This window comes from Trachemys scripta, chromosome 2 (assembly GCF_013100865.1).
Source record: "Trachemys scripta elegans isolate TJP31775 chromosome 2, CAS_Tse_1.0, whole genome shotgun sequence".
NCBI lineage: Eukaryota > Metazoa > Chordata > Testudines > Emydidae > Trachemys > Trachemys scripta.
This window is the reverse complement of record NC_048299.1, coordinates 9,202,574-9,223,577: the sequence shown is the minus strand read 5'-3', so window position 1 is coordinate 9,223,577 and position 21,004 is coordinate 9,202,574. Positions and strand designations below refer to the sequence as shown.

Genomic DNA, 21,004 nt, shown 5'->3' with positions numbered 1-21,004 from the left:
ATTCTTCAGCCATTGGGCTACTTCTTTTACACATTTAGTGAGGTGCATAGCAGTTTTGGGTGAGACATAAATAATTATTGTTATTTATTGTAGCCATATTAAATTTAATTTAAAGTTTTTTTGGAGGTAAGATAGTGATTTACCATAGCATACAGTGTAATAATCTAACTAGTAATTGAAAATCCTACCTAAGTACAATGTGGGACGTTAGTATTACTCAAAAAAAAAGACTGAAATTTCTCAGTTACTGATTTTTGAATATTTAAACTGGCATCTTCAATATCGCAGTAATAGGGCTTGGCATTCAATCTCCTTTTTTATTGTTTTAAGGAAATTAAAATCAAGCAAAAGTTATATTGAGACACTGTGGGATTGTGTAGCTGTGTTTTGTACAACTTCATAGGATTTAATTTCATAGCCAGAGGGCCCCAGCTCAGCCCTACACCCCAAACTCATCATCTAATCATAGCAGTTTAGTTATCAACTCCACGCAGACAAGTCAAATATACATCTGCATTCAGGACTTCTGCAAGGAAGGGAAAGTGTCTTTATTTGTTTCTGTGAACCATTATTATTCATTATTCTACTGCAGTAAAACCTAGAGTTCCCAGTCAATGATCAAAACTTCATTGTGTTGGGTGCTATAGTCATGAAATAAAAGGCAGTCCCTGGCCAAGGCGAAAACACAATAGGTGGACAAAATAAACAGTGTTTTTTATTAAAAACAGTAGTCAGACTTGCCCTCTAACTAGTCATTATCACCTGGCTGCTTTTTGTATACATCAGGGCAAAGGTGAGTCTTAAAGGGGGATTTGTATGGCAAAGCACCTACCATGCTCTTAGGTGCTCAAAATCGCAAATAAAATACTTTACCAATTTTTTAGTAAAGCTACATGGATCAGATCTGTTCAAAAATATTTGTTAAAACCTTTGTGAACTACAAACACTTCTCTCACATGACAATTTTTCTAAAAGATCTGCTCTAGGAATTATTTTGGGGACGTTCTATCGCCTGTGTTATACAGGAAGCCAAACTAGATGATCACAATGGTCCCTTCTGTCCTTGGAATCTATGAATCTGAAAAATGCACAGCTCAAGCCCGTGCTCCACTGCCTCCTCTTCCCACCCTGAACCCCGGCTCACCTTGAGATCCCTGCTCTGGGATCGGAGAAGGTCTTGAATGTATCCTTTGGGATCTTTGGAGAAACTCAGCATGAAATCACGTTGTATCTTTAGCTGGTTTATAGATTCGATTGTCTCATGAATCTGAAAAGTAGAAGAAATAATATGGACGTTCTTGTATTTACGTGTCCCCAAGCCACAGTGAGTCTGAGTTTATCCTCTTCAGCCCATCTGTAATTCATATGAAACACAGAACTGTCATTTTGACAAATTACAGTTATTAAGGATCCCAAGGCATCTTTCCCACGAATAAGCATGTTAACTCTATTATCTCTGTTATAACTCTGTTATCAAACTGTCTGTACTGGCCTAGCTTGATTATCACTTCAAAAGTTTTTTTCTCTTAATTAATTGGCCTCTCAGAGTTGGTAAGACAACTCCCACCTGTTTATGCTCTCTGTATGTGTGTATATATATCTCCTCAATATATGTTCCATTCTATATGCATCCAAAGAAGTGGGCTGTAGTCCACGAAAGCTTATGCTTTAATAAATTTGTTAGTCTCTAAGGTGCCACAAGTACTCCTGTTCTTCTTTTCATGTTAACTCTGATATCTTGGCCATGTTCTGCTTTCCTGACTACTCGTACACTTCACCTAGATACAGAATTCTTCTTCACATCCTGCCCTAATCAGTTGGATAGTGTGAGGCATGCACTGTCAAAGAGCTAACTTATTTCACTGGAGGATGCAGTGATTCCTGTGTACACTGAGCGAGTTTGCTAAGTCTGTAAGATATTTTGGGATCTTTCTGGATGAAAGATGCTATATAAATATGTAATTAGAATTGTTTCTATTAAAACAAAGCAACAAATATAGGCACTGATGCAGGAAAACATTAAAGCACAAGGGGCCACAACAGTGGTACCCTTAACTCACCCAACAATATTGTTAATCTATCCAACCACACACTTAGCCCAGCAGAAGAGTCTGTCCTATCTCGGGGCCTCTCCTTCTGCCCCACCACCCCCACGAACATGATACAGTTCTGCGGTGACCTAGCATCCTACTTTTGCCATCTCTGACTCGAGGAATATTTCCAATACACCACTGAACAGCACACTAACCCACAGAAACCTTCCTACCAATGCTACAAAAAGAAGGATTCTGCGTGGACTCCTCCTGAAGGTTGAAACAACAGACTGGACTTCTACATAAAGTGCTTCCGCCAATGTGCATGGGCTGAAATTGTGGAAAAGTAGCATGACTTGCCCCATAACCTCAGCCGTGCAGAACACAACACCATCTACAGCCTCAGAAACAACTCTGACATTATAATCAAAAAGGCTGACAAAGGAGGTGCTGTCGTCGTCATGAATAGGTCGGAATATGAACGAGAGGCTGCTAGGCAACTCTCGGGCCATTACCCTCTGATTCCACTGAGGGGTACCAAAAGAAACTGCACCATCTGCTCAAGAAACTCCCGGAAGAAGCACAGGAACAAATCTACACCACCCCTAGAGTCCCGACCAGGGGTATTCTATGTGCTACCCAAGATCCATAAACCTGGGAATTCTGGATGCCCCATCATCTCAGGCATTGGCACACTGACAGCAGGATTGTCTGGTTATGTGGACTCTCTCCTCAGGCCCTACGCTACCAGCACTCCCAGCTATCTTTGAGACACCACTGACTTCCTGAGGAAACTACAATCCATTGGTGATCCTCCAGAAAAAAACATGCTAGCCACTATGGATGTAGAAGCTCTCTACACCAACATTCCACACAAAGATGGACTACAAGCTGTCAGGAACGGTATCCCTGATAATGTCATACCAAACCTGGTAGCTGAACTTTGTGACTTTGTCCTCACTCACAACTATTTCAGATTTGGGGACAATTTATACCTTCAGGTCAGTGGCACTGCTATGGTTACCCGCATGGCCCCACAGTATGCCAACATTTTTATGTCTGTCTTAGAACAACGCTTCCTCAGCTCTCGTCCCCTAGCACCCCTCCTCTACTCGTGCTACATTGATGACATCTTCATCATTTGGACCCATGGGAAGGAGGCCCTTGAGGAATTCCACCAGGATTTCAACAATTTCCACCCCACCATCAACCTCAGCTTGGAGCAGTCCACACAAGAGAACCACTTCCTGGACATTACAGTGCTAATAAGTGATGGTCACATAAACACCATCCTATACTGGAAACTTACTGACCGCTATACTTACCTACATGCCTCCAGCTTTCAACCAGACCACATCACACGATCCATTGTCTACAGCCAAGCTCTAAGATACAAACGCATTTGCTCCAATCCCTCAGACAGAGACAAACACCTACAGGATCTCTATCAAGTGTTCTTAAAACTACAATATCAACCTGGTGAAGTGAAAAAACAGTTTGACAGAGCCAGAAGAGTACCCAGAAGTCACCTACTACAGGACAGGCCAACAAAGAAAGTAACAGAACGCCACTAGCCATCACCTACAGCCCCCAACTAAAACCTCTCGAGCGCATCATCAAGGACCTACAACCTATCCTGAGGGAGGATCCCTCACTCTCACAGACCATGGGAGACAGGCCAGTCCTCGCTTACAGTCAGCCCCCCAACCTGAAGCAAATACTCACCAGCAACTACATACCACAGAACAAAAACACTAAGCCAGGAACCAATCCCTGCAACAAACCCCGTTGCCAACTCTGTCTGCATATCTATCCAAGGGACACCATCACAGGACCTAATCACATCAGCCACACCATCAGGGACTCATTCATCTGCACATCTACCATCATGTGCCAGCAATGCCCCTCTGCCATGTACATTAGCCAAACCGGACAGTCTCTACGCAAAAGAATAAATGGACACAAATCAGACATCAAGAATTGTAACATTCAAAAATCAGTAGGAGAGCACTTCAATCTCCCTGGACACTCAAAAACAGACTTAAAAGTGGCAATTCTTCAACAAAAATACTTCAAAAACAGACTTCAATGAGAAACTGCAGAACTGGAATTAATTTGCAAACTAGACACCATCAAATTAGGCCTGAATAAAGACTGGGCTTATTTAGTCTGCAGAAGAGAAGAGTGAGGGGGGATTTGACAGCAGCCTTCAACTATCTGAAGGGGGGTTCCAAAGAGGATGGAGCTAGGGTGTTCTCAGTGGTGGCAGATGACAGAACAAGGAGTAATGGTCTCAAGTTGCAGTGGGGGAGGTCTAGGTTGGCTATTAGGAAACACTATTTCACTAGGAGGATGGTGAAGCACGTGAATGGGTTACCTAGGGAGGTGGTTGAATCTCCATCCTTAGAGGTTTTTAAGGCCTGGCTTGACAAAGCCCTGGCTGGGATGATTTAGTTGGTGTTGGTCCTGCTTTGAGCAGGGGATTGGACTCCTGAGGTCTCTTCCAACCCGAATATTCTATGATTCTATGACTGGGAGTGGCTGGGTCACTACAAAAAGCAATTTTCCCTCTGTTGATATTCACACCTTCTTGTCAACTGTTGAAAACAGGCCACTTCCACCTTGATTAAATTGGCCTCGTTAGCACTGACCCCCCATTTGGTAAGGCAATTCCCATCTTTTCATGTGCTGTAATATATATATACTTGTGACGTTGTGCAGTCTATATGGTTTTATAAAAACTTGATAATAAGTCAATATAATGTAACTGAGATGGTTTTAGAGAAAATACGGTAATAAGTGAATGTAACGTAACTGGGATATGCTTCATGCAAAAGGTCTCTTGTAAGGTATCATTACAAAGCTTATAATCTACTGAGTATGATCATCTGATTTATATAAATGTACCACTCTTGTATCCAAAACTAGAAATATAAAATGTAACTCTGAGGGCCTATTGTAATTGTGTAAAGTGTGGACCATTAATGATGGTTTGGAATCTTGATGACTCCCATTGTCTGCAGATGGCTGTATTTACCTGTGAGTCTTTCTGTATATGTGTGTGCTGGCAAGTGAGTAATGAAGTCTTGCAGTGACATGTGATCATGTCACCTGAACTGGAATCCATCTTTAACCTGGTGCTTTTCTAGTGAGGTGGGGGTGGAAACCCAGAGAGACAAAGAGTTCCCGCCTTATGCAAAAGATATATAAAGGGGGGAAGAGAACAGAGAGAGGGAGAAGCCATCATGAAGAATCCCCTAGCTATCACCTGAGCTGCAACAAGAGCTGCACCAGGGGAAAGAATTGTGCCCAGGCCTGGAAGGTGTCCAGTCTGAGAAAAATTTACTGAAGCATCTCTGAGGGTGAGATTATCTGTATTCAGTTTGGTTAGGCATAGATTTGTGCATTTTATTTTATTTTGCTTGTGACTTACTTTGTTCTGTCTGTTACTACTTTGAACCACTTAAATCCTACTGTCTGTATTTAATAAAATCACTTTCTATTTAGTAATTCACTCAGAGTATGTATTAATACCTGGGGGAGCAAACAACTGTGCATATCTCTCTATCAGTGTTATAGAGGGCGAACAATTTATGAGTTTGCCCTGCATAAACTTTATGCAGGGTAAAACGGATTTATCTGGGTTTAGACCCCATTGGGAGTTGGGCATCTGAGTGCTAAAGACAAGCACGCTACTGCGAGCTGTTTTCAGGTAAACTTGCAGCTTTGGGACAAGTGATTCAGACCCTGGGTCTGTGTCTGGAGCCAGACGGGAGTGTCTGGCTCAGCAAGACAGGGTGCTGGAGTCCTGAGCTGGCAGGGAAAACAGAAGCAGGGGTAGTCTTTGCACATCGGGTGGCAGCTCCCAAGGGGGTTTCTGTGATCCAACCCGTCACAATACTGCTTACTGTATTTTTCACTCCATGCATCTGATGAAGTGGGTTTTAGCCCACGAAAACTTATGCCCAAATACATTTGTTAGTCTCTAAGGTGCCACAAGGATTCCTTGTTGTTTTTACTAAAGCAAATGTTAAACTTGAAGCATGACCTTGAGTGGCACTGACTTTAGTGGATCTAAAGAATATGTTCAATTGTTTCCTGAATCTGGTCTACAGAGAGCAAAAAATTACATAAACATATATATGGGCCAATCCCTGCCTCTGTGCTTGCATGGGCAGGCCTATTGAAGCCAACAAGACTACTCATACAAGAAGAACAGGATAGTGGAGCAAGGAGCAATCAGCAGCATTGGAAGTTTATAAAGAACTCATTGTATAAACATTGTTCAAAAACGAGATTGTTTTTCTGATCCAATTACAAAATTAGTAAAGGAAGCGAAAACATTAACTGTGATACAGCAGAATTTCAGGAAGCATGATACATTCATTTAAAGTGGGCTTGGCTGGCCATAGGAAAGTGGCTGAAGAAACAAATAATAAGGGCACTGAATGCTGCTTTCCCTACTCCGGGCTACCAAATCACTGTCCTTTTGCACTTTTTTCATGATGTTCATCATATGCGAGTCACTGTGACATGAAAGAAATTCAAGCCTGGATGCAGAATATCTCTGTTATTTTTCAATACTACATTTGGAAGCAGAGGTAAAGTCTCGGTCTGGGAGTTGACAGGTTCAGGAGGTCTGGAAACCTAAAATGTCTCAGCCAGACTCGGGCTCTGAAGATCATCCTGTTTGACCTTGTAGAGCACTCTAGGAATCATAGGGAAAGGGGGTAGGCATACACCTTTGGAAGAGAACATCTGACACTTCCTGTCTTCTATCGTGCACAGGTCCACTAGAGGGCGGCCTCATCTGAGAAGATGTTCTGAAGAATGGTATTGTTGATTTCCCATTCACAATTGGGGGAGAAGTATCTGCTAAGATTGTGTGCTAAAGTGTTCTACATACTAAGTAAATGTACAGCTGATAGAAAGTTCTAATACCTGTTGCGCTAGTTTCAGTCTGATGGCTTCCTGGCAGAGAGGGAAAAAACCTCTTGTCATCCAAGACTATGGTGGTCATGTTTTCAGTCTTATTTGGATTGTCTATTCCTTGATTTATTGGAGAATGGATTTGAATGCTTTGAACACAGCTCTGAGCTCCAGAAGACTGATGTGCATTTTTGTTTTCATTGCAGTCCATAGGTCTTGTACACCAAGGTCTTCCATGCACATTTCCAAACCCAGAAGTAAAGCATCTGTTACTAAGGTCCTGGATGGGAGAAAGGGGCAGAAGGAGACCCCTCTGCGGGCATTTGCGAGGTCCTTCCATAATTTCAGGTATGACATGAGTAGAGGGAACTCACAGAGAGGCATGTCTAGATGACGTCTGGTGAGTTTGTAAACCTATCTCAACCAACCTCACATGCAATTGAAGTGAATGTGTCACAAAGGTACAGGAGGCCACATGACCAAGAGTGGTGAGACACATCCTTACACATCTGTATCTGGGTTTGATTCTAACTGTAGAACTGGCACCAGCAAGTTCTTGAACCTGTCCTGAGGGAGGTAGGGCATGGATCTTGTACAGTCCAGGATCACACTGATGAATCTGATTCACTGGACTGGGGAAGAAATGAGGCGGTGCCAAGTTCATTTTCTGCACATTCACTTTCATACCCAGGCTCTGGAACGGAGCATGAGGCACACAGACTGAGGACTGATTAAAAGATCTTCCCCGCACCAGACAGTCATGCAAGTATGCTTGCTTGCATGTATATCTTTTGTGATGAGTTTAATCACTTGTTACATTATAGGTTTGTTATTTGTTATTATAATAGGTTTATCAATTTGTATTAGAGTATTTTAGCTGTAACGGAAGGAACCTACAGGTAACATTCTGTATGTTCACCTAAGGCAAGTTAACATACATCTGTTCGAGACCTTTACCCTAGATAAATGGTGATGAGCTAAAGCATACAGTATATGTTTATGACCTTTCACATAGATAAGTGAGCAAGTTAAAGCAAGTTGGTAGGTAAGGCCACACCAAGTTCATGGCCTGTTTCAGACTTAACAGGTACACTACAAAAGCCATGGAAATAACTGGTTAGGACAGAAATAACAGAGGTGAAGATGAGCTAACAGTCTCTAACAGTTACGAATATGTCATTAATATGCAGGAACATACCAGCCTATAGAGTAATTGTACCCTAACATTTTTGTGGGTGAGACCGCTAAATTTGGACATGGAAGGCGGGCACTTAGGGTTCAGGTAACCCTATAATAGGGGCAACCCACCATGTTGGGGAGGTTCAGCTTGTTTATTGTTGGTTTGTTATTGTTAGTTTCTATAGTCTTTCTATAGCTTTTAACTCTAGCTTCTTCTAAGTTCTTCACCTCTCACTCGAGACTTGAGGAACCTGGACCATCAAACTCACTTGGCATGCCAGAGGCAAGGCTAGTCCTGTGTCTCTTATCACCAGGTTACTAAGGAAGGGTGTGAGTATATTAAATAAAATACTTTTATAGTATATAATATCACATGTACTGCTAGAACAATATAATTGCTTTTGTAATTGGTTGATTATTTGATTTCTCTTCCATTACTGTTCCACTTATCTCAATAAAAGGCTTAAAGCTGCCTTTGGCTCTCAGTGTGAGTTTCCTTGTTATACATTCTGAGGGTCCCTGTAAATTCTGTGTAACCTGATTCTGCGACAAGAACCTTATTATCTTCTGATCAGATTAATTGGTGACCCTACACCCATATTATCTAAACAATATACGGCATGTAGCAGAGTGCAGCAGGGCCCTCTTTGGCTTCTGCCTTTGCTAGGTTCACAAAGTCACTCTGAGAAAATGGGTTTAGTAACTACTGATGCACTTTATTCTCAGGCTTGTTCCCATCACCATTTCATCATGTACAAGTAACCCTTCACTGTCTGCAGGCAGAAGGGAGGGGAGAGCTACCTCTCTACTTCCATGACCTGCCTTTTTCCTTTTCTCCTGCTCTCCCCTGGCTTCCTTCCCGAGACTTTTATGCAGCCCCAAGCTAATTAGGTAGCAGCTGTCTCCGCCTCCCCAGTTAGGGCCAGGTTACCTCCAGCCCGCTCTAACTGGTTCTCCTAACGAGGCGTGGGCGTGGCAGAAGGCTGAATCTGCAACTCTTTGCCCAGAACCCTGTCACATGGGGATAGTCTTTTTCCTTAGGCATGCTGCTACCACCACCCATACCTTGATGAATACCTTTGGTGCAGTCAAGAGCATGAAGGGTAGCACATAGTATAAATAATGGTCATGGCCCACTATGAACCTTAAGTAGCTCCTATGAGGGAATGTAGCGATGTGGGACTCACTTCTGCAGCGCCTCCTGCTGGTCGTCTCTGGGAATTAGCTCGTCCAGCTGTTGGAGCGCCCTCTTCAGGCCGGTGTCCTGCTGCCGCTTGGCCCCTGTGTCCCTTCCGGACCTGGTGCCCCGTTATCTGGGGTGCTGCCCCCTGGCAATACCCCTACACTCTGCCTCTGGGTCTCCCCTCTCTGGGGAACCCCCAACCCACTAACCTCACCTCGCCTCAGTCTGGGCTACTGCCAGTCACCATCTAGCCCCACTCCCTGGGGCAGACTGCAGTATAAGCCACTCATCACAGGCAAGGGGGTTTGGACCTGCTGCCAGTCCTGGCTGCCTAGAACCTCCTCTTCTTCTTCGACTGCTGGTACCTATGTAGAGTTCAAGCATGGGAGAGTAGTGAGCAGCGTTCAGAAAAGAGGAGGGCCAATTGTGCAGGACAGCATGACCGATGGTGGTATCCATCGTCATGGAGGGAACCATGGCATAATGAGTGGAGAAGGTGTGGATGGAGGACCAGGCGGCAGCTCGGCATATATCCTGCCAATGTACGTCTGCTAGGAAGGCAGATGTAGTGGTGTCTGCCTGTGTGGAGTGGGCTGTGACCCTCAGTGGAAAGGTGGCACCCAATAGTTCGTGGCAAGTTTCGATACAGTGGGCGATTCACTTGGAGAGGCATTATGAAGATAGGGCAGAGCCACGGCAACACTCTACAATGGCAATGAAGAGTCGCGGGGACTTGCAGAAGGTGTGAGTTCAGTGGAGATAAAACACCAGTGCCCATCGGATATCGAGGGAGTGGAAGGCGGGTTCCATGGATGAGGCATGAGGTAGAAGACCGGGAGGTGTATAATTTGGTTGAGGTGAAAAGAGAAAGCCACCTTGGGAAGAAATTCAGGGTGGGGATGGAGGGAGACCTTGTCCTTTTGGAAGACGATGAAGGGGGTGGGGGGTCTGCCATCATGGTCGCCAATTCACTGACATGATGTGCCGAGGTAATGGCCACCAGAAAGATAACCTTCATGGAGAGAAGGGTTAGGGAGCAGGTGGTCAGGGGCTCTAAAGGGGGTTTGGTGAGGGCAGAGAGGACCAGGTTGAGGTTTCAGCTATTGAACAGGAGGAAAAACATGGAGGAGTCCTCGGAGAAATCAGGAGGTTGTTGGATGAGTGAAGACAGAGAAGCCGTCCATGGAAGGAAGGAAGGCATTAAGAGCAGCTAGGTGGACCCAGATAGAGAAGTGTGCTAGGCCCAATTGGTGGAGATGGAGGAGGTAGTTCAGGAGAGTAGGAATGGAGACAGACATGGTAGGAATGTTATGGCGGCTCGCCCACGCCGAGAAGTGATGCCATTTGCCAGAGTAGCCGGTGTGAGTGGCGTGTCATCTGCTGTTAGTGAGGATGTTGTGGACGGGTGTAGAGCAGGCCTGGTCTACATGGGATTCCCAACCAAATACCAAGCCATGAGGTGAAGGGTGTTGCAGGTGACTGCAGTCCTGTGTCAGGAGAGTTGGAATGCTGGGGAGGGGAATAGGTGGGTGAGTGGAGAGGTGGAGGAGATTGGTATACCAGTATTGGAGAGGCCAGGAAGGGACCAAAAGGATCTCCATTGTGCGGTCGTGGCGTATTTTACGTAGGACTTGGGGGAGGAAGGCAATGGGTGGGAAGGCATATAGTAGATGCACAATTCAGGGAATGAGAAGGGCATCACCCTAAGAGCCCGGGCCTCCTCAGGAGCAGAACAGGGGGAGTTTGCTGTTTTGCGGCATAGCGAAGCGGTCACAGTGCAGTGTACCCCATTGTTGAAAGAGAGATTGGAGAGTGGGGTTGTGGAGCTCCCACTCATGGTTCATGTGGAAAGATCGGCTGAGTTTGTCTGCCACATAGAATCATAGAATATCAGGGTTGGAAGGGACCTCAGGAGGTCACCTAGTCCAACTCCCTGCTCAAAGCAGGACCAATTCCCAACTAAATCATCCCAGTCAGGGCTTTGTCAAGCCGGGCCTTAAAAACCTCCAAGGAAGGAGACTCCACCACCTCCCTAGGTAACGCATTCCAGTGCTTCACCACCCTCCTAGTGAAATAGTGTTTCCTAATATCCAACCTAGACCGCCCCCACTGCAACTTGAGACCATTGCTCCTTGTTCTGTCATCTGCCACCTCTGAGAACAGCCGAGCTCCATCCTCTTTGTAACCCCCCTTCAGGTAGTTGAAAGCAGCTATCAAATCCCAACTCATTCTTCTCTTCTGGAGACTAAACAATCCCAGTTCCCTCAGGCTCTCCTCATAAGTCATGTGCTCCAGCCTCCTAATCATTTTTGTTGCCCTCCGCTGGACTCTTTCCAATTTTTCTACATCCTTCTTCTAGTGTGGGGCCCAAAACTGGACACAGTACTCCAGATGAGGCCTCACCAATGTCGAATAGAGGGGAACGATCACGTTCCTCGATCTACTGGCAATGCCCCTACTTATACAGCCCAAAATGTCGTTAGCCTTCTTGGCAACAAGGGCACACTGTCGACTCATATCCAGCTTCTCGTCCACTGTAACCTCTAGGTCCTTTTCTGCAGAACTGCTACCGAGCCATTCGGTTCTAGTCTGTAGCAGTGCATGGGATTCTTCCGTCCTAAGTGCAGGACTCTCAGATTTCTTTTGGCCCAATCCTCTAATTTGTCTAGGTCCCTTTGTATCCTATGCCTACCCTCCAGCGTATCTACCACTCCTCCCAGTTTAGTGTCATCTGCAAACTTGCTGAGGGTGCAGTCCGTGCCATCCTCTAGATCGTTAATGTAGATATTGAACAAAACCGGTCCCAGGACCGACCCTTGGGGCACTCTGCTTGATATCAGCTGCGAACTAGACATGGAGCCATTGATCACTACCCGTTGAGCCCAACGATCTAGCCAGCTTTCTATCCACCTTATAGTCCATTCATCCAGCCCATATTTCTTTAACTCTAGTGTGGCACAGTTTTCCTGGCATAAAGGTGCTTATTACACTGGAATAGTTTATGAGAATTAGCACCTTTATACTGATATAGCTGCATTCACCCTTTGCAGTTGTACAGCTGTAATTACATCAGTATAGTTAAAGTGGTACACTTTATGTGTAGATAAGCCCTTAAACACCTCCTTTCCTCAGAAAGTCCTCCAGCAAAATCAAGAGAAATCTGACTTGACATTCCTGATGTTAAAGTTAAAAAACAAGCTGACCCCTTACCTCTGTTCCATATCTGGAAAGAAGCAGAATGATGTTCTCATATCACATGATGAACTACTTTTCAGACCATTAGTAACTAGGGAGGATGTTAAACAATATCTGCTAGGAATAAACATTTTTAAATCAACTGGTATAGATTACTTGCACCCAAAAGTCCTAAAAGAGTTGTCTGAGGATACCTCTGTTCCACTAATGATAATTTTCAATAAATCTTGAAATATTGGGGAAATTCCAGAAGATTGCAGATATATCATGCCAATATTCAAAAATGCAAATGGGATGACCCACGTAATTATAAGAGAGTTAGCCTGACAACAATCTCAGGCAAAATAATGAGAAAACTGATACAGGATTCAATCTATAAAAAATGGGAATATAATTAATGCCAATCAGCATAGTTTGGTAGAAAATAACTCTTGCCAAACAACTCTGACTTCATTTTTGAAAAAATTGCAAATTGGTTGATAAGGTAACTGGATAGATGTAATATACTTAGACCTTTGTAAGGTGTTTGAGTTAGTACCTCGCGATAGTCTGAGTAAAAAAACCTGCAGTATACAATATCAATGAAACCCACACTGATAAATAATTACGAGGACTGGGCAGTCATACAGAGCAATCTGAATCATTTGATAAGCTGGGACCATTCATACAAAATGTATTCTACAGCCGTCATACGTAAGGTTATACAGGAACTTCTCACTTAACGTTGTAGTTATGTTCCTGAAAAATGCGACTTTAAGCGAAACAATGTTAAGTGAATCCAATTTCCCCATATGAATTAATGTAAATGAGGGGGTTAGGTGTTAGGTTCCAGGGAAATTTTTTTCACCAGAAAAAAAGACTATATATATATATATATGTACATACACACACACACACACACACACACACACACACACACACTCAGCATAAGTTTTAAACCAACAATTTAATACTGGTACACAGTGATGATGATTGTGAAGCTTGGTTGAGGTGGAGGAGTCAGAGGGTGGGATATTTCCCAGGGAATGCCTTATTGCTAAATGAACTAGCAATTGACTGAGCCCTCAAGGGTTAATTCTCACAATACTCTACAAGGCAGCAGGAAAGGAGGGAGGGCAGACAGAGACACACATCCTGTGTATGAGAGAAAAAATGCATATTTCCCCTTTAAGTAGCTGACCCCAGGCTTAAGTACACTGCCTTGTTAATTAAACCAGCTTGCTGAGACCTGAGACTGCAGCTACTGCCTAGAAGCTCATCGTGTGTCCCCCTGCTCTATGGAAGATGGGGTTGGCGGGGTGCAGGAGCGGGGGGAGGGGGAGACACCCTGACATTTGCCCCCCACTTCACCTGTACAGCAAGCAGGAGTCTCTGGGAGCAGTTCCAAGGCAGAGGGCAGGAGCAGCACATGGCAGTGGGGGGAGGGACAGCTGCTGCACAGGGAACTTAGGGGAGTGAGGAGCTGATAGGGGGAGCTAATAGGGGGGCTGCTGGTCCACCCTGGTTCCAGCCACCCACCAGCTAGCTGCAATGGGCTGCTCTTCCTGCAAGCAATGGACAAAACAGGCGGCTGCCAAATGACGTTAGAAGGGAGCATTTCACAACTTTAAACGAGCATGTTCCCTAATTGATCAGCAACTTAACATCGAAACAACATTAACTGGGACGACTTTAAGTGAGGAGTTCCTGTACATCTAGGAACAAAGAACACGGGCCATTCCTACAGAATGGGGGGCTGTATTTTGGATAACCTTGACTGAAAAAGATCTAGGGATTATAATGGACAAATTCCTCAACATGTGTTCCTAATACAATACTGTGGGGAAAAGGACCAATGCAATCCCTGGATGTATAAACAGTGAGTAGTGAACTGAAGTAGGGAGGTGAAGTGGGGCAGATACTCTGCTCCTGAGAGAAAAGGCTAGGCTGATTGGGGAAGCAGCCACACCTGGGGCCACGCCCCAATCAGACCACAGCTGACCCTATAAAAGGGCTATGAGCCAGGAGCGAAGTCAGTCTCTCTCTAGCTGTAGAGAAAGCAGGACCTGACTGCCTGGGAGAGAAGGGGACCTGAGTAGAGTAGTGCTGGGGAAAGGCAAGAGGAGCTGGGGAGATCCAGCCTGGCAACTCCCCAGGCTGCAGGCTCTGTGCAAGGCCTACAGAGGTACTGGGGCTGCAGAGGTGTAGCCTGGGGTTAGGCAAAGGCAGCAGGTCCAAACCCCCTTGCCAGTGATGAATGGTTTACAGACTGCAGTCTTCCCCAGTGAGTGGGGGGGCTAGATGATGACTGGCAGTAGCCACTGAGGCAAGATAGAGGGTTGGGGGTTCCCCTGGGAGGGCAGACCCAGAGAGTGGGGGTACTGCAGGGGCAGAACCCCAAGGTAAAGGGCACCAGGGTACGGGTGGGGCCCAAGGCAGGTGAGCCACCAGCCTGCAGAGGGCACTCCGGGCTGAAGTCGAGCTAATTCCCAGGATCACCAGCAGGAGGCACCACGCTGGTGAGTCTCACTGCTACAGGAGGTGATTACTTTATCCAGTTCTGGTATCCACATTTTAAAAAAGATATAAAATTGGAGAGGGTACAGAAAAGAGCCACAAAAATGATTTGAGGACTGGAAAAAAAACGCTTTACATGAGAGATTTAAAGAGCTCAATCTGTTTATCTTATTAAAAAGAAGATCAAAAGTTGACTTCATTAAGATATGAATACCTTCATGGCGAGACAATACCAGGTAGTAAGGAGCTTTTTAGTCTAGTGCAGAAAGCAGAACAAGAATGAATGGCTGGAAGTTAAAGCCAGACAAAATCAAATTAGAAATAAGGCTCAAATTTTTCATAGGGAGAGTTATTAACTATTGTAACAAACCAGCAAGGGAAGTGGTGGATTCTCTATTTCTTGATGTCTTTAAATCAAGATGAGATGCCTTTCTAGAAGGTATTTTTCAGTCAAACACACATTATTGGGCTCTATATAAAGGTAATGGGGTGAAATTCTATGGCCCGCGTTAAATAGGAAGTCAAACTAGTGTGACAAAGTTCCTCCTCTATCTTGGTGGGTCCTGCGCTTATTGGCGGATTTTCTTGCCTCAGAGATTCACCATGTGGGTTGGGGAACAGCCCAGAGACCTCCCCTCTGGAAGAACCTAAAGTCCAGGTCAATTGGGAGGTTTGTGGGGAACCCAGGCTCGCCCTCTACTCCGGGTTCCAGCCCAGGGCCCCGTGGACTGCAGCTGTCTATAGTCCCTCCTGTAAAAGCTGCATGACAGCTACAACTCCCTGGGCTACTTCCCCATGGCCTCTTCCAAACACCTTCCTTATTCTCACCACAGGACCTTCCTCCTGGTGTCTGATAACGCTTGTGCTCCTCAGTCCTCCAGCAGCACACCCTCTCACTCTCAGTTCCTTGCGCCTCTTGCTCCCAGCTCCTCACACTCGCACCACAAACTGACGTGAGCTCCTTTTAAAACCCAGGTGCCCTGATTAGGCTGCCTTAATTGATTCTAGCAGCTTCTTCTTAATTGGCTCCAATTCTTCTTAATTGGCTCTAATTAGCCTGCCTGCCTTAACTGGTTCTAGCAGGTTCCTGATTACTCTAGTGCAACCCCTGCTCTGGTCACTCAGGGAACAGAAAACTATTCATCCAGTGACCAATATATTTGCCCTCTACCAGACTCCTGAACCTCACTGGTCTGGGTCTGTCACACTAGATAATCTAACAGTCCCTTCTGGCCTTAAAAATCTATGAATATCCATTCCCATAGAGCATGCCCTGTGACAACGTACCCAGCTCAGACTGCATTCTCATAGAGTGTAGCATGTGACTCCATGCCCCTCATACTGCATATTCACATATACCATGCTCCATGATACTTTAAATCCTTCACTCTTGTGCCAGTACCTTGTTGTCCAGTGCTGTGATCTCCTGCTGATTGGCTGTTGAGAGGAGAAAGCTACTCATTTGTCCTTTTAAAGGATCTTCAACTTCCACATCGATGTCATAACACGCTGTCTTTTTCTGGTCATTGGGGTCAACACTATGGAGAAGATAACAGAACCTTGAATTCCACTCTAAGTGTTAGGCCCATTTGGGTCCATGTTTTTAGCAGAATCTGCTGAGACTTTTTCTAGACCTAACTAGGAAGGAATGGGCATAACAGAGCTTCTTCTGTGGCACTCACAGATGCTACAGTCCCAGCATCTCCTAGTAGGAGGCACTGTAGGGAGCAGGGCAGGATGGGAGCTCCCAGCTACTCCAGTCTCTTTCCAGGAGTGCTGGCTTTGGGGAAAGCTCAGTATTCCAGCAGGATGTGTTGCAGGGGATAAAAAGGTACCTTTTTAGAAAGAACAGATGGTCCAGTGTTTAGGGTGCTAGCCGAGGACTAGTGAGAGACATATTCAACTCCCTGCTCCACTACTTACATCTTCTTTGACTTTGGGAAAAACACTTAGTCTTTCTGTACTTCAACTTCCCATCTGTAATATGGGGATAACAACATTTCCTAAGGGAAGGGAGAGGGTTGTGAGAATAAATACATGAAAGTTCATGAGGCACCCAGATACTAGAATAATGGGGTCTGTGGAAGTATCCCAGATAAAAATAATCTATCAGGGTTCGACCGAAAATGGAGGACTGGTTAGCAACAGCATCTGTGGGGCAAAGAGGGAAATGGTTCACACTTCCTTTGCGGTGGGAAATTCAGGAAGTGCTGGGCTGGCTGGCACACTTACCTGATGATGTGGTTTATAACTATGGGGTCTGGAGGCAGCAGCAGATTAGTGAGTCTCTGAGGAATTTCGGAAAATTTTAGCCGTGGACAGTCGAAGATCTAAACAAGGTGAAAGGTTTGTTAATATTCCTGGGGAAAAAAACTACCTTGCAATTGAACAGGAAGGTGAGAAATCAAGGGCTCAAAAGTCAGGTAATTCTGAAAGCTTATCTCTAGCTCTGTCCCCCCTGGGCACTCTTTATAGTAATACTGCTTTACTCATAAATTCCGAAGTCACTTACCAGTTTGGCTGGATGCTGATGGGGTGGGCAGCATCCCTGTTTTAGTCTAGCAGCTGGAGCAAACAGCTCATTATAATGTTAGAAGGTCAAGGTGTGACTAGATCACAGTCTATAATTACCTACATATGGAACAAATATTTGATAATGGGCTGATTAATCAAGCAAAGATATAATAAGATCCAATAACTGCAACTTGAAACTAGACAAATTCAGACTGGAAATAAGGTGTACATTTTTAGCAGTGAGGGTAATTAATCACTGGAACAATCTACCCAAGGTTGTGGTAGATTCTCCATCACTGGCAATTTTTAAATCAAAGATTAGATGTTTTTCTAAAAGATCTCCTATAGTTCAAATAGGAATTATTTAGGGTAAATTCTATGGCTTGTGTTATGCAATGGGGTTCAAAAAAGAATTAGATTAGTTCATGGAGGATAGGTCCATTAATGGCAATTAGTCAAGATGATCAGGGATGCTATTCAATGCTCATGGTACCCTAAACCTCTGACTGGACAAAAAGGGATGGATCACTTGATAATTGCCCTTTTCTTTTCACTCTCTTTGAAACACCTGACATTGGCCATTGTCAGAAGACGGAATAGTGGCCTAGACATACAATTGGTCTGACCCAGTATGGGCATTCTTACGTTCTTATTCTTATGTAGTAGGTCAGACTAAATGATCAGAGGGATCCCTTCTGGCCTTCGAATCTATGTCAATATAGTCCATTGGTTCCCAAACTTGGTTCGCGGCTTGTTCAGGGTAAGCCCCTGGCGGGCCGCAAGACACTTTGTTTACCTGAGCTTCCACAGGTATGGCCACTCGCAGCTCCCAGTGGCTGCAGTTCACCATTCCCGGCCAATGAGAGCTGCGGGAAGCGGTGGCCCAGCCTGCACCGCTTCCCGCAGCTCCCATACCCTTAATTGTTTCTCAGCACCTTTTCCAATTATATCATTCTGGAGTTGGGGTATCCAGAACTGCACACAGTATTCAACTTGTGGGTATAATATGAATTTATATAGTGGCATTATGATATTTTCTGTTTTATTATGTTTCCTAATGGTTTCTAACATTTGGTTAGATTTTTTGACTGCTGCTTCACATTGTTTTCAGAGAACTATTCATGATGCTGTCAAGATCTCTTTCTTGAGAGACAGCTAATTTAGACCCCACCATTTTGTACGTATAGGTGGGATTATTTTTTCCAATATGTATTACTTTGCATTTATCTACACTGAATTTAATCTGCCATAGTTCACAGCTCCTTGAATTCTGCCTTCCTCCACCTCACAAAGTGGAACCACAAGGGCCCCTATATTCAGCTGCAGCCCAACATGCCCATGGAGGGGGGTGTATTAACATTTCCATCTATTATTATATATTATAATAACCAGAAACAGCAAGAGGTTTAAGAACTTTAAAAAACAGACAGAGGCCACTTAAGAACAGAAAAAAGTAGAGGATCTTTAAAAAGTAATGAATATGGTTTGGAATATTCTACTTATTCACGTTGCCACATTGCAAACCACCTGACTCCATTGCATCCTCTCTTCTATCGTTTGTCACATCACTTGTTCAATCTTGTTTTTAACTACCTTGTGTGCTCTTTGGAGCAGGGACCATTTCTCCCCATACACTGAACTCTTCTAGAAGTTGTAATAATCAGTGGCTATTCAGCAAACTGAACTTTTACATTAAGGGCTTTGAAGAACTTTCCTCCTTTATAACAACCCCACACACTAAAAGTATCTTCCCCTGGATTGTTAATCTGGTCTGTAGCCTTGGGATCCTCTCAGACTCTGCATGGCACCTAGATACCCAAATAGCCACAGTGGCAAAAAACATCAGCTTCCATCTGCAGCTGGCCAGATGATTTGCCCTATCCCATCAGATTGTGATCCACCCTTTTGTAACTTCTAGGCTTAACTACTGTAATTCTCTATGTCTGGTGTGACAGACCCAGTGCGGGCCCAGCAGTATCACGGTTGGAGGTACCCGGAGTAGAGGGCAAGCCCGGGTTCCCCCCAAACCTCCCAATTGACCTGGACTGTGAGTTCTTCCAGAGGGGAAGGTCTCTGGGCTGTTCTCCAACCCACATGGTGAATCTCTGAGGCAAGAAAATCCGCCAATAAGCGCAGGACCCACCAAGATAGAGGAGGAACTTTGTCACACTGTTGTCAGGGATGGGATCTTGGGGTGCGCAGCGCGGCGGAAGGAGGGTGATTAAAAAAAAAAAAAAAAAAGGAGAGGGTTTATTTTTTTCACCACAATGGATGACATAGCGCGGGCACTGATACAAGCTACAGCGGCCCAGCAGGAGGCTACCCGTGTCCAGGCAGCCGCCCAACAGGAGGCAGTGCAGCTGCAGCAAGAGACTAATTGCCTGCTGATGGACCAGGCTGCTCAAGACCGAGCTATGTTGCGGGAACTGGTAAACCAGGTAAAGTCCCTTACAGAACTGAATCGCGGCCATGATGGGACGCGGCTCCTACGGGCCAGCCATTGGCTGCAGAAAATGACACGGGAGGATGAGGTAGAGGCATACCTTCTGGCCTTTGAGAGGACAGCCCTACGGGAGGCCTGGCCTCAAGATCAGTGGTCTGGCATCCTTGCTCCATTCCTGTGTGGGGAGGCCCAGAAGGCCTACCATGATCTGCCTGAAGAGGCTGCCTGAAGAAGCCCCAGCTGAAAGCAGAGATCCTGGCCAGATCTGGGGTAACGACACCAGTGAGGGCCCAGCAGTATCACGGTTGGAGGTACCAGGAAGACAAAACCCCGTGGTCCCAATTGTATGACCTCATCCATCTCGCATGAAAGTGGTTGCAAACAGAGTCCCGGAGTCCGGAAGGGATACTAGCGGTTCTGGTCATCAACCGATACATGAGGGGACTACCACCAGACCTTCATGCCTGGGTAAGCCAGAACGAACCCTCCACCTATGACGAGGTTGTCGCCCTGGTAGAGAGGTGAAGGACAGCGAGGGAGCTGACCCGACCAGTTAAGGAAGAGGCACCCCAGGTTAAACTAGCAGCACCAAGCCCTAAAGTTCGGGTGACTGGGCCACCAGAAGGGCTCAGGTGGAAAAAGAGAGAGGCTGAAGGCCCATCAGAGGCCACAAAGAGTCGGAGCACTGAGGGAGAAGAGGATCGTGATGTTAGACTGCCCAAACCAAGAGACCGGGGAACGCCTAGGGCTCCATACAGATGTTATGCCTGCGGAGAGTGGGGACACATAGCTGCACAGTGTCCCAATGCTGAGGAGCCTATGCAGTGTAACTTGGGAAACTGGGCAGATCCATGCTCCCTAATCCACCTTGTGGGGGTCTCACTAACCCCACATATGAATACCAGATCAGTGAAACTAAATGGGGTAGGGACCACGGCACTGGTTGATTCGGGGAGTGCTATCACGCTTATCTCAGGGAAGCTCGTGAAGCGTAGTCAGCTGCTGCAGGCTAAACGTACGGGGATAACATGT

General features: G+C 45.3%; 1 protein-coding gene across 1 annotated transcript in view; it reads right to left on the bottom strand.

The window, feature by feature from the left end:
- SMARCD3 (SWI/SNF related, matrix associated, actin dependent regulator of chromatin, subfamily d, member 3) overlaps positions 1-21,004 on the bottom strand; it is a 147,440-nt gene that overhangs the window by 13,418 nt on the left and 113,018 nt on the right. Inside the window, exons 8-10 of the mRNA XM_034763849.1 lie at positions 17,248-17,345; positions 16,418-16,553; positions 1,145-1,267 (exon numbers count right to left, since the gene is read on the bottom strand). Coding sequence (XP_034619740.1) covers positions 1,145-1,267; positions 16,418-16,553; positions 17,248-17,345 — 357 coding nt within the window. The remainder of the gene's footprint in view (positions 1-1,144; positions 1,268-16,417; positions 16,554-17,247; positions 17,346-21,004) is intronic.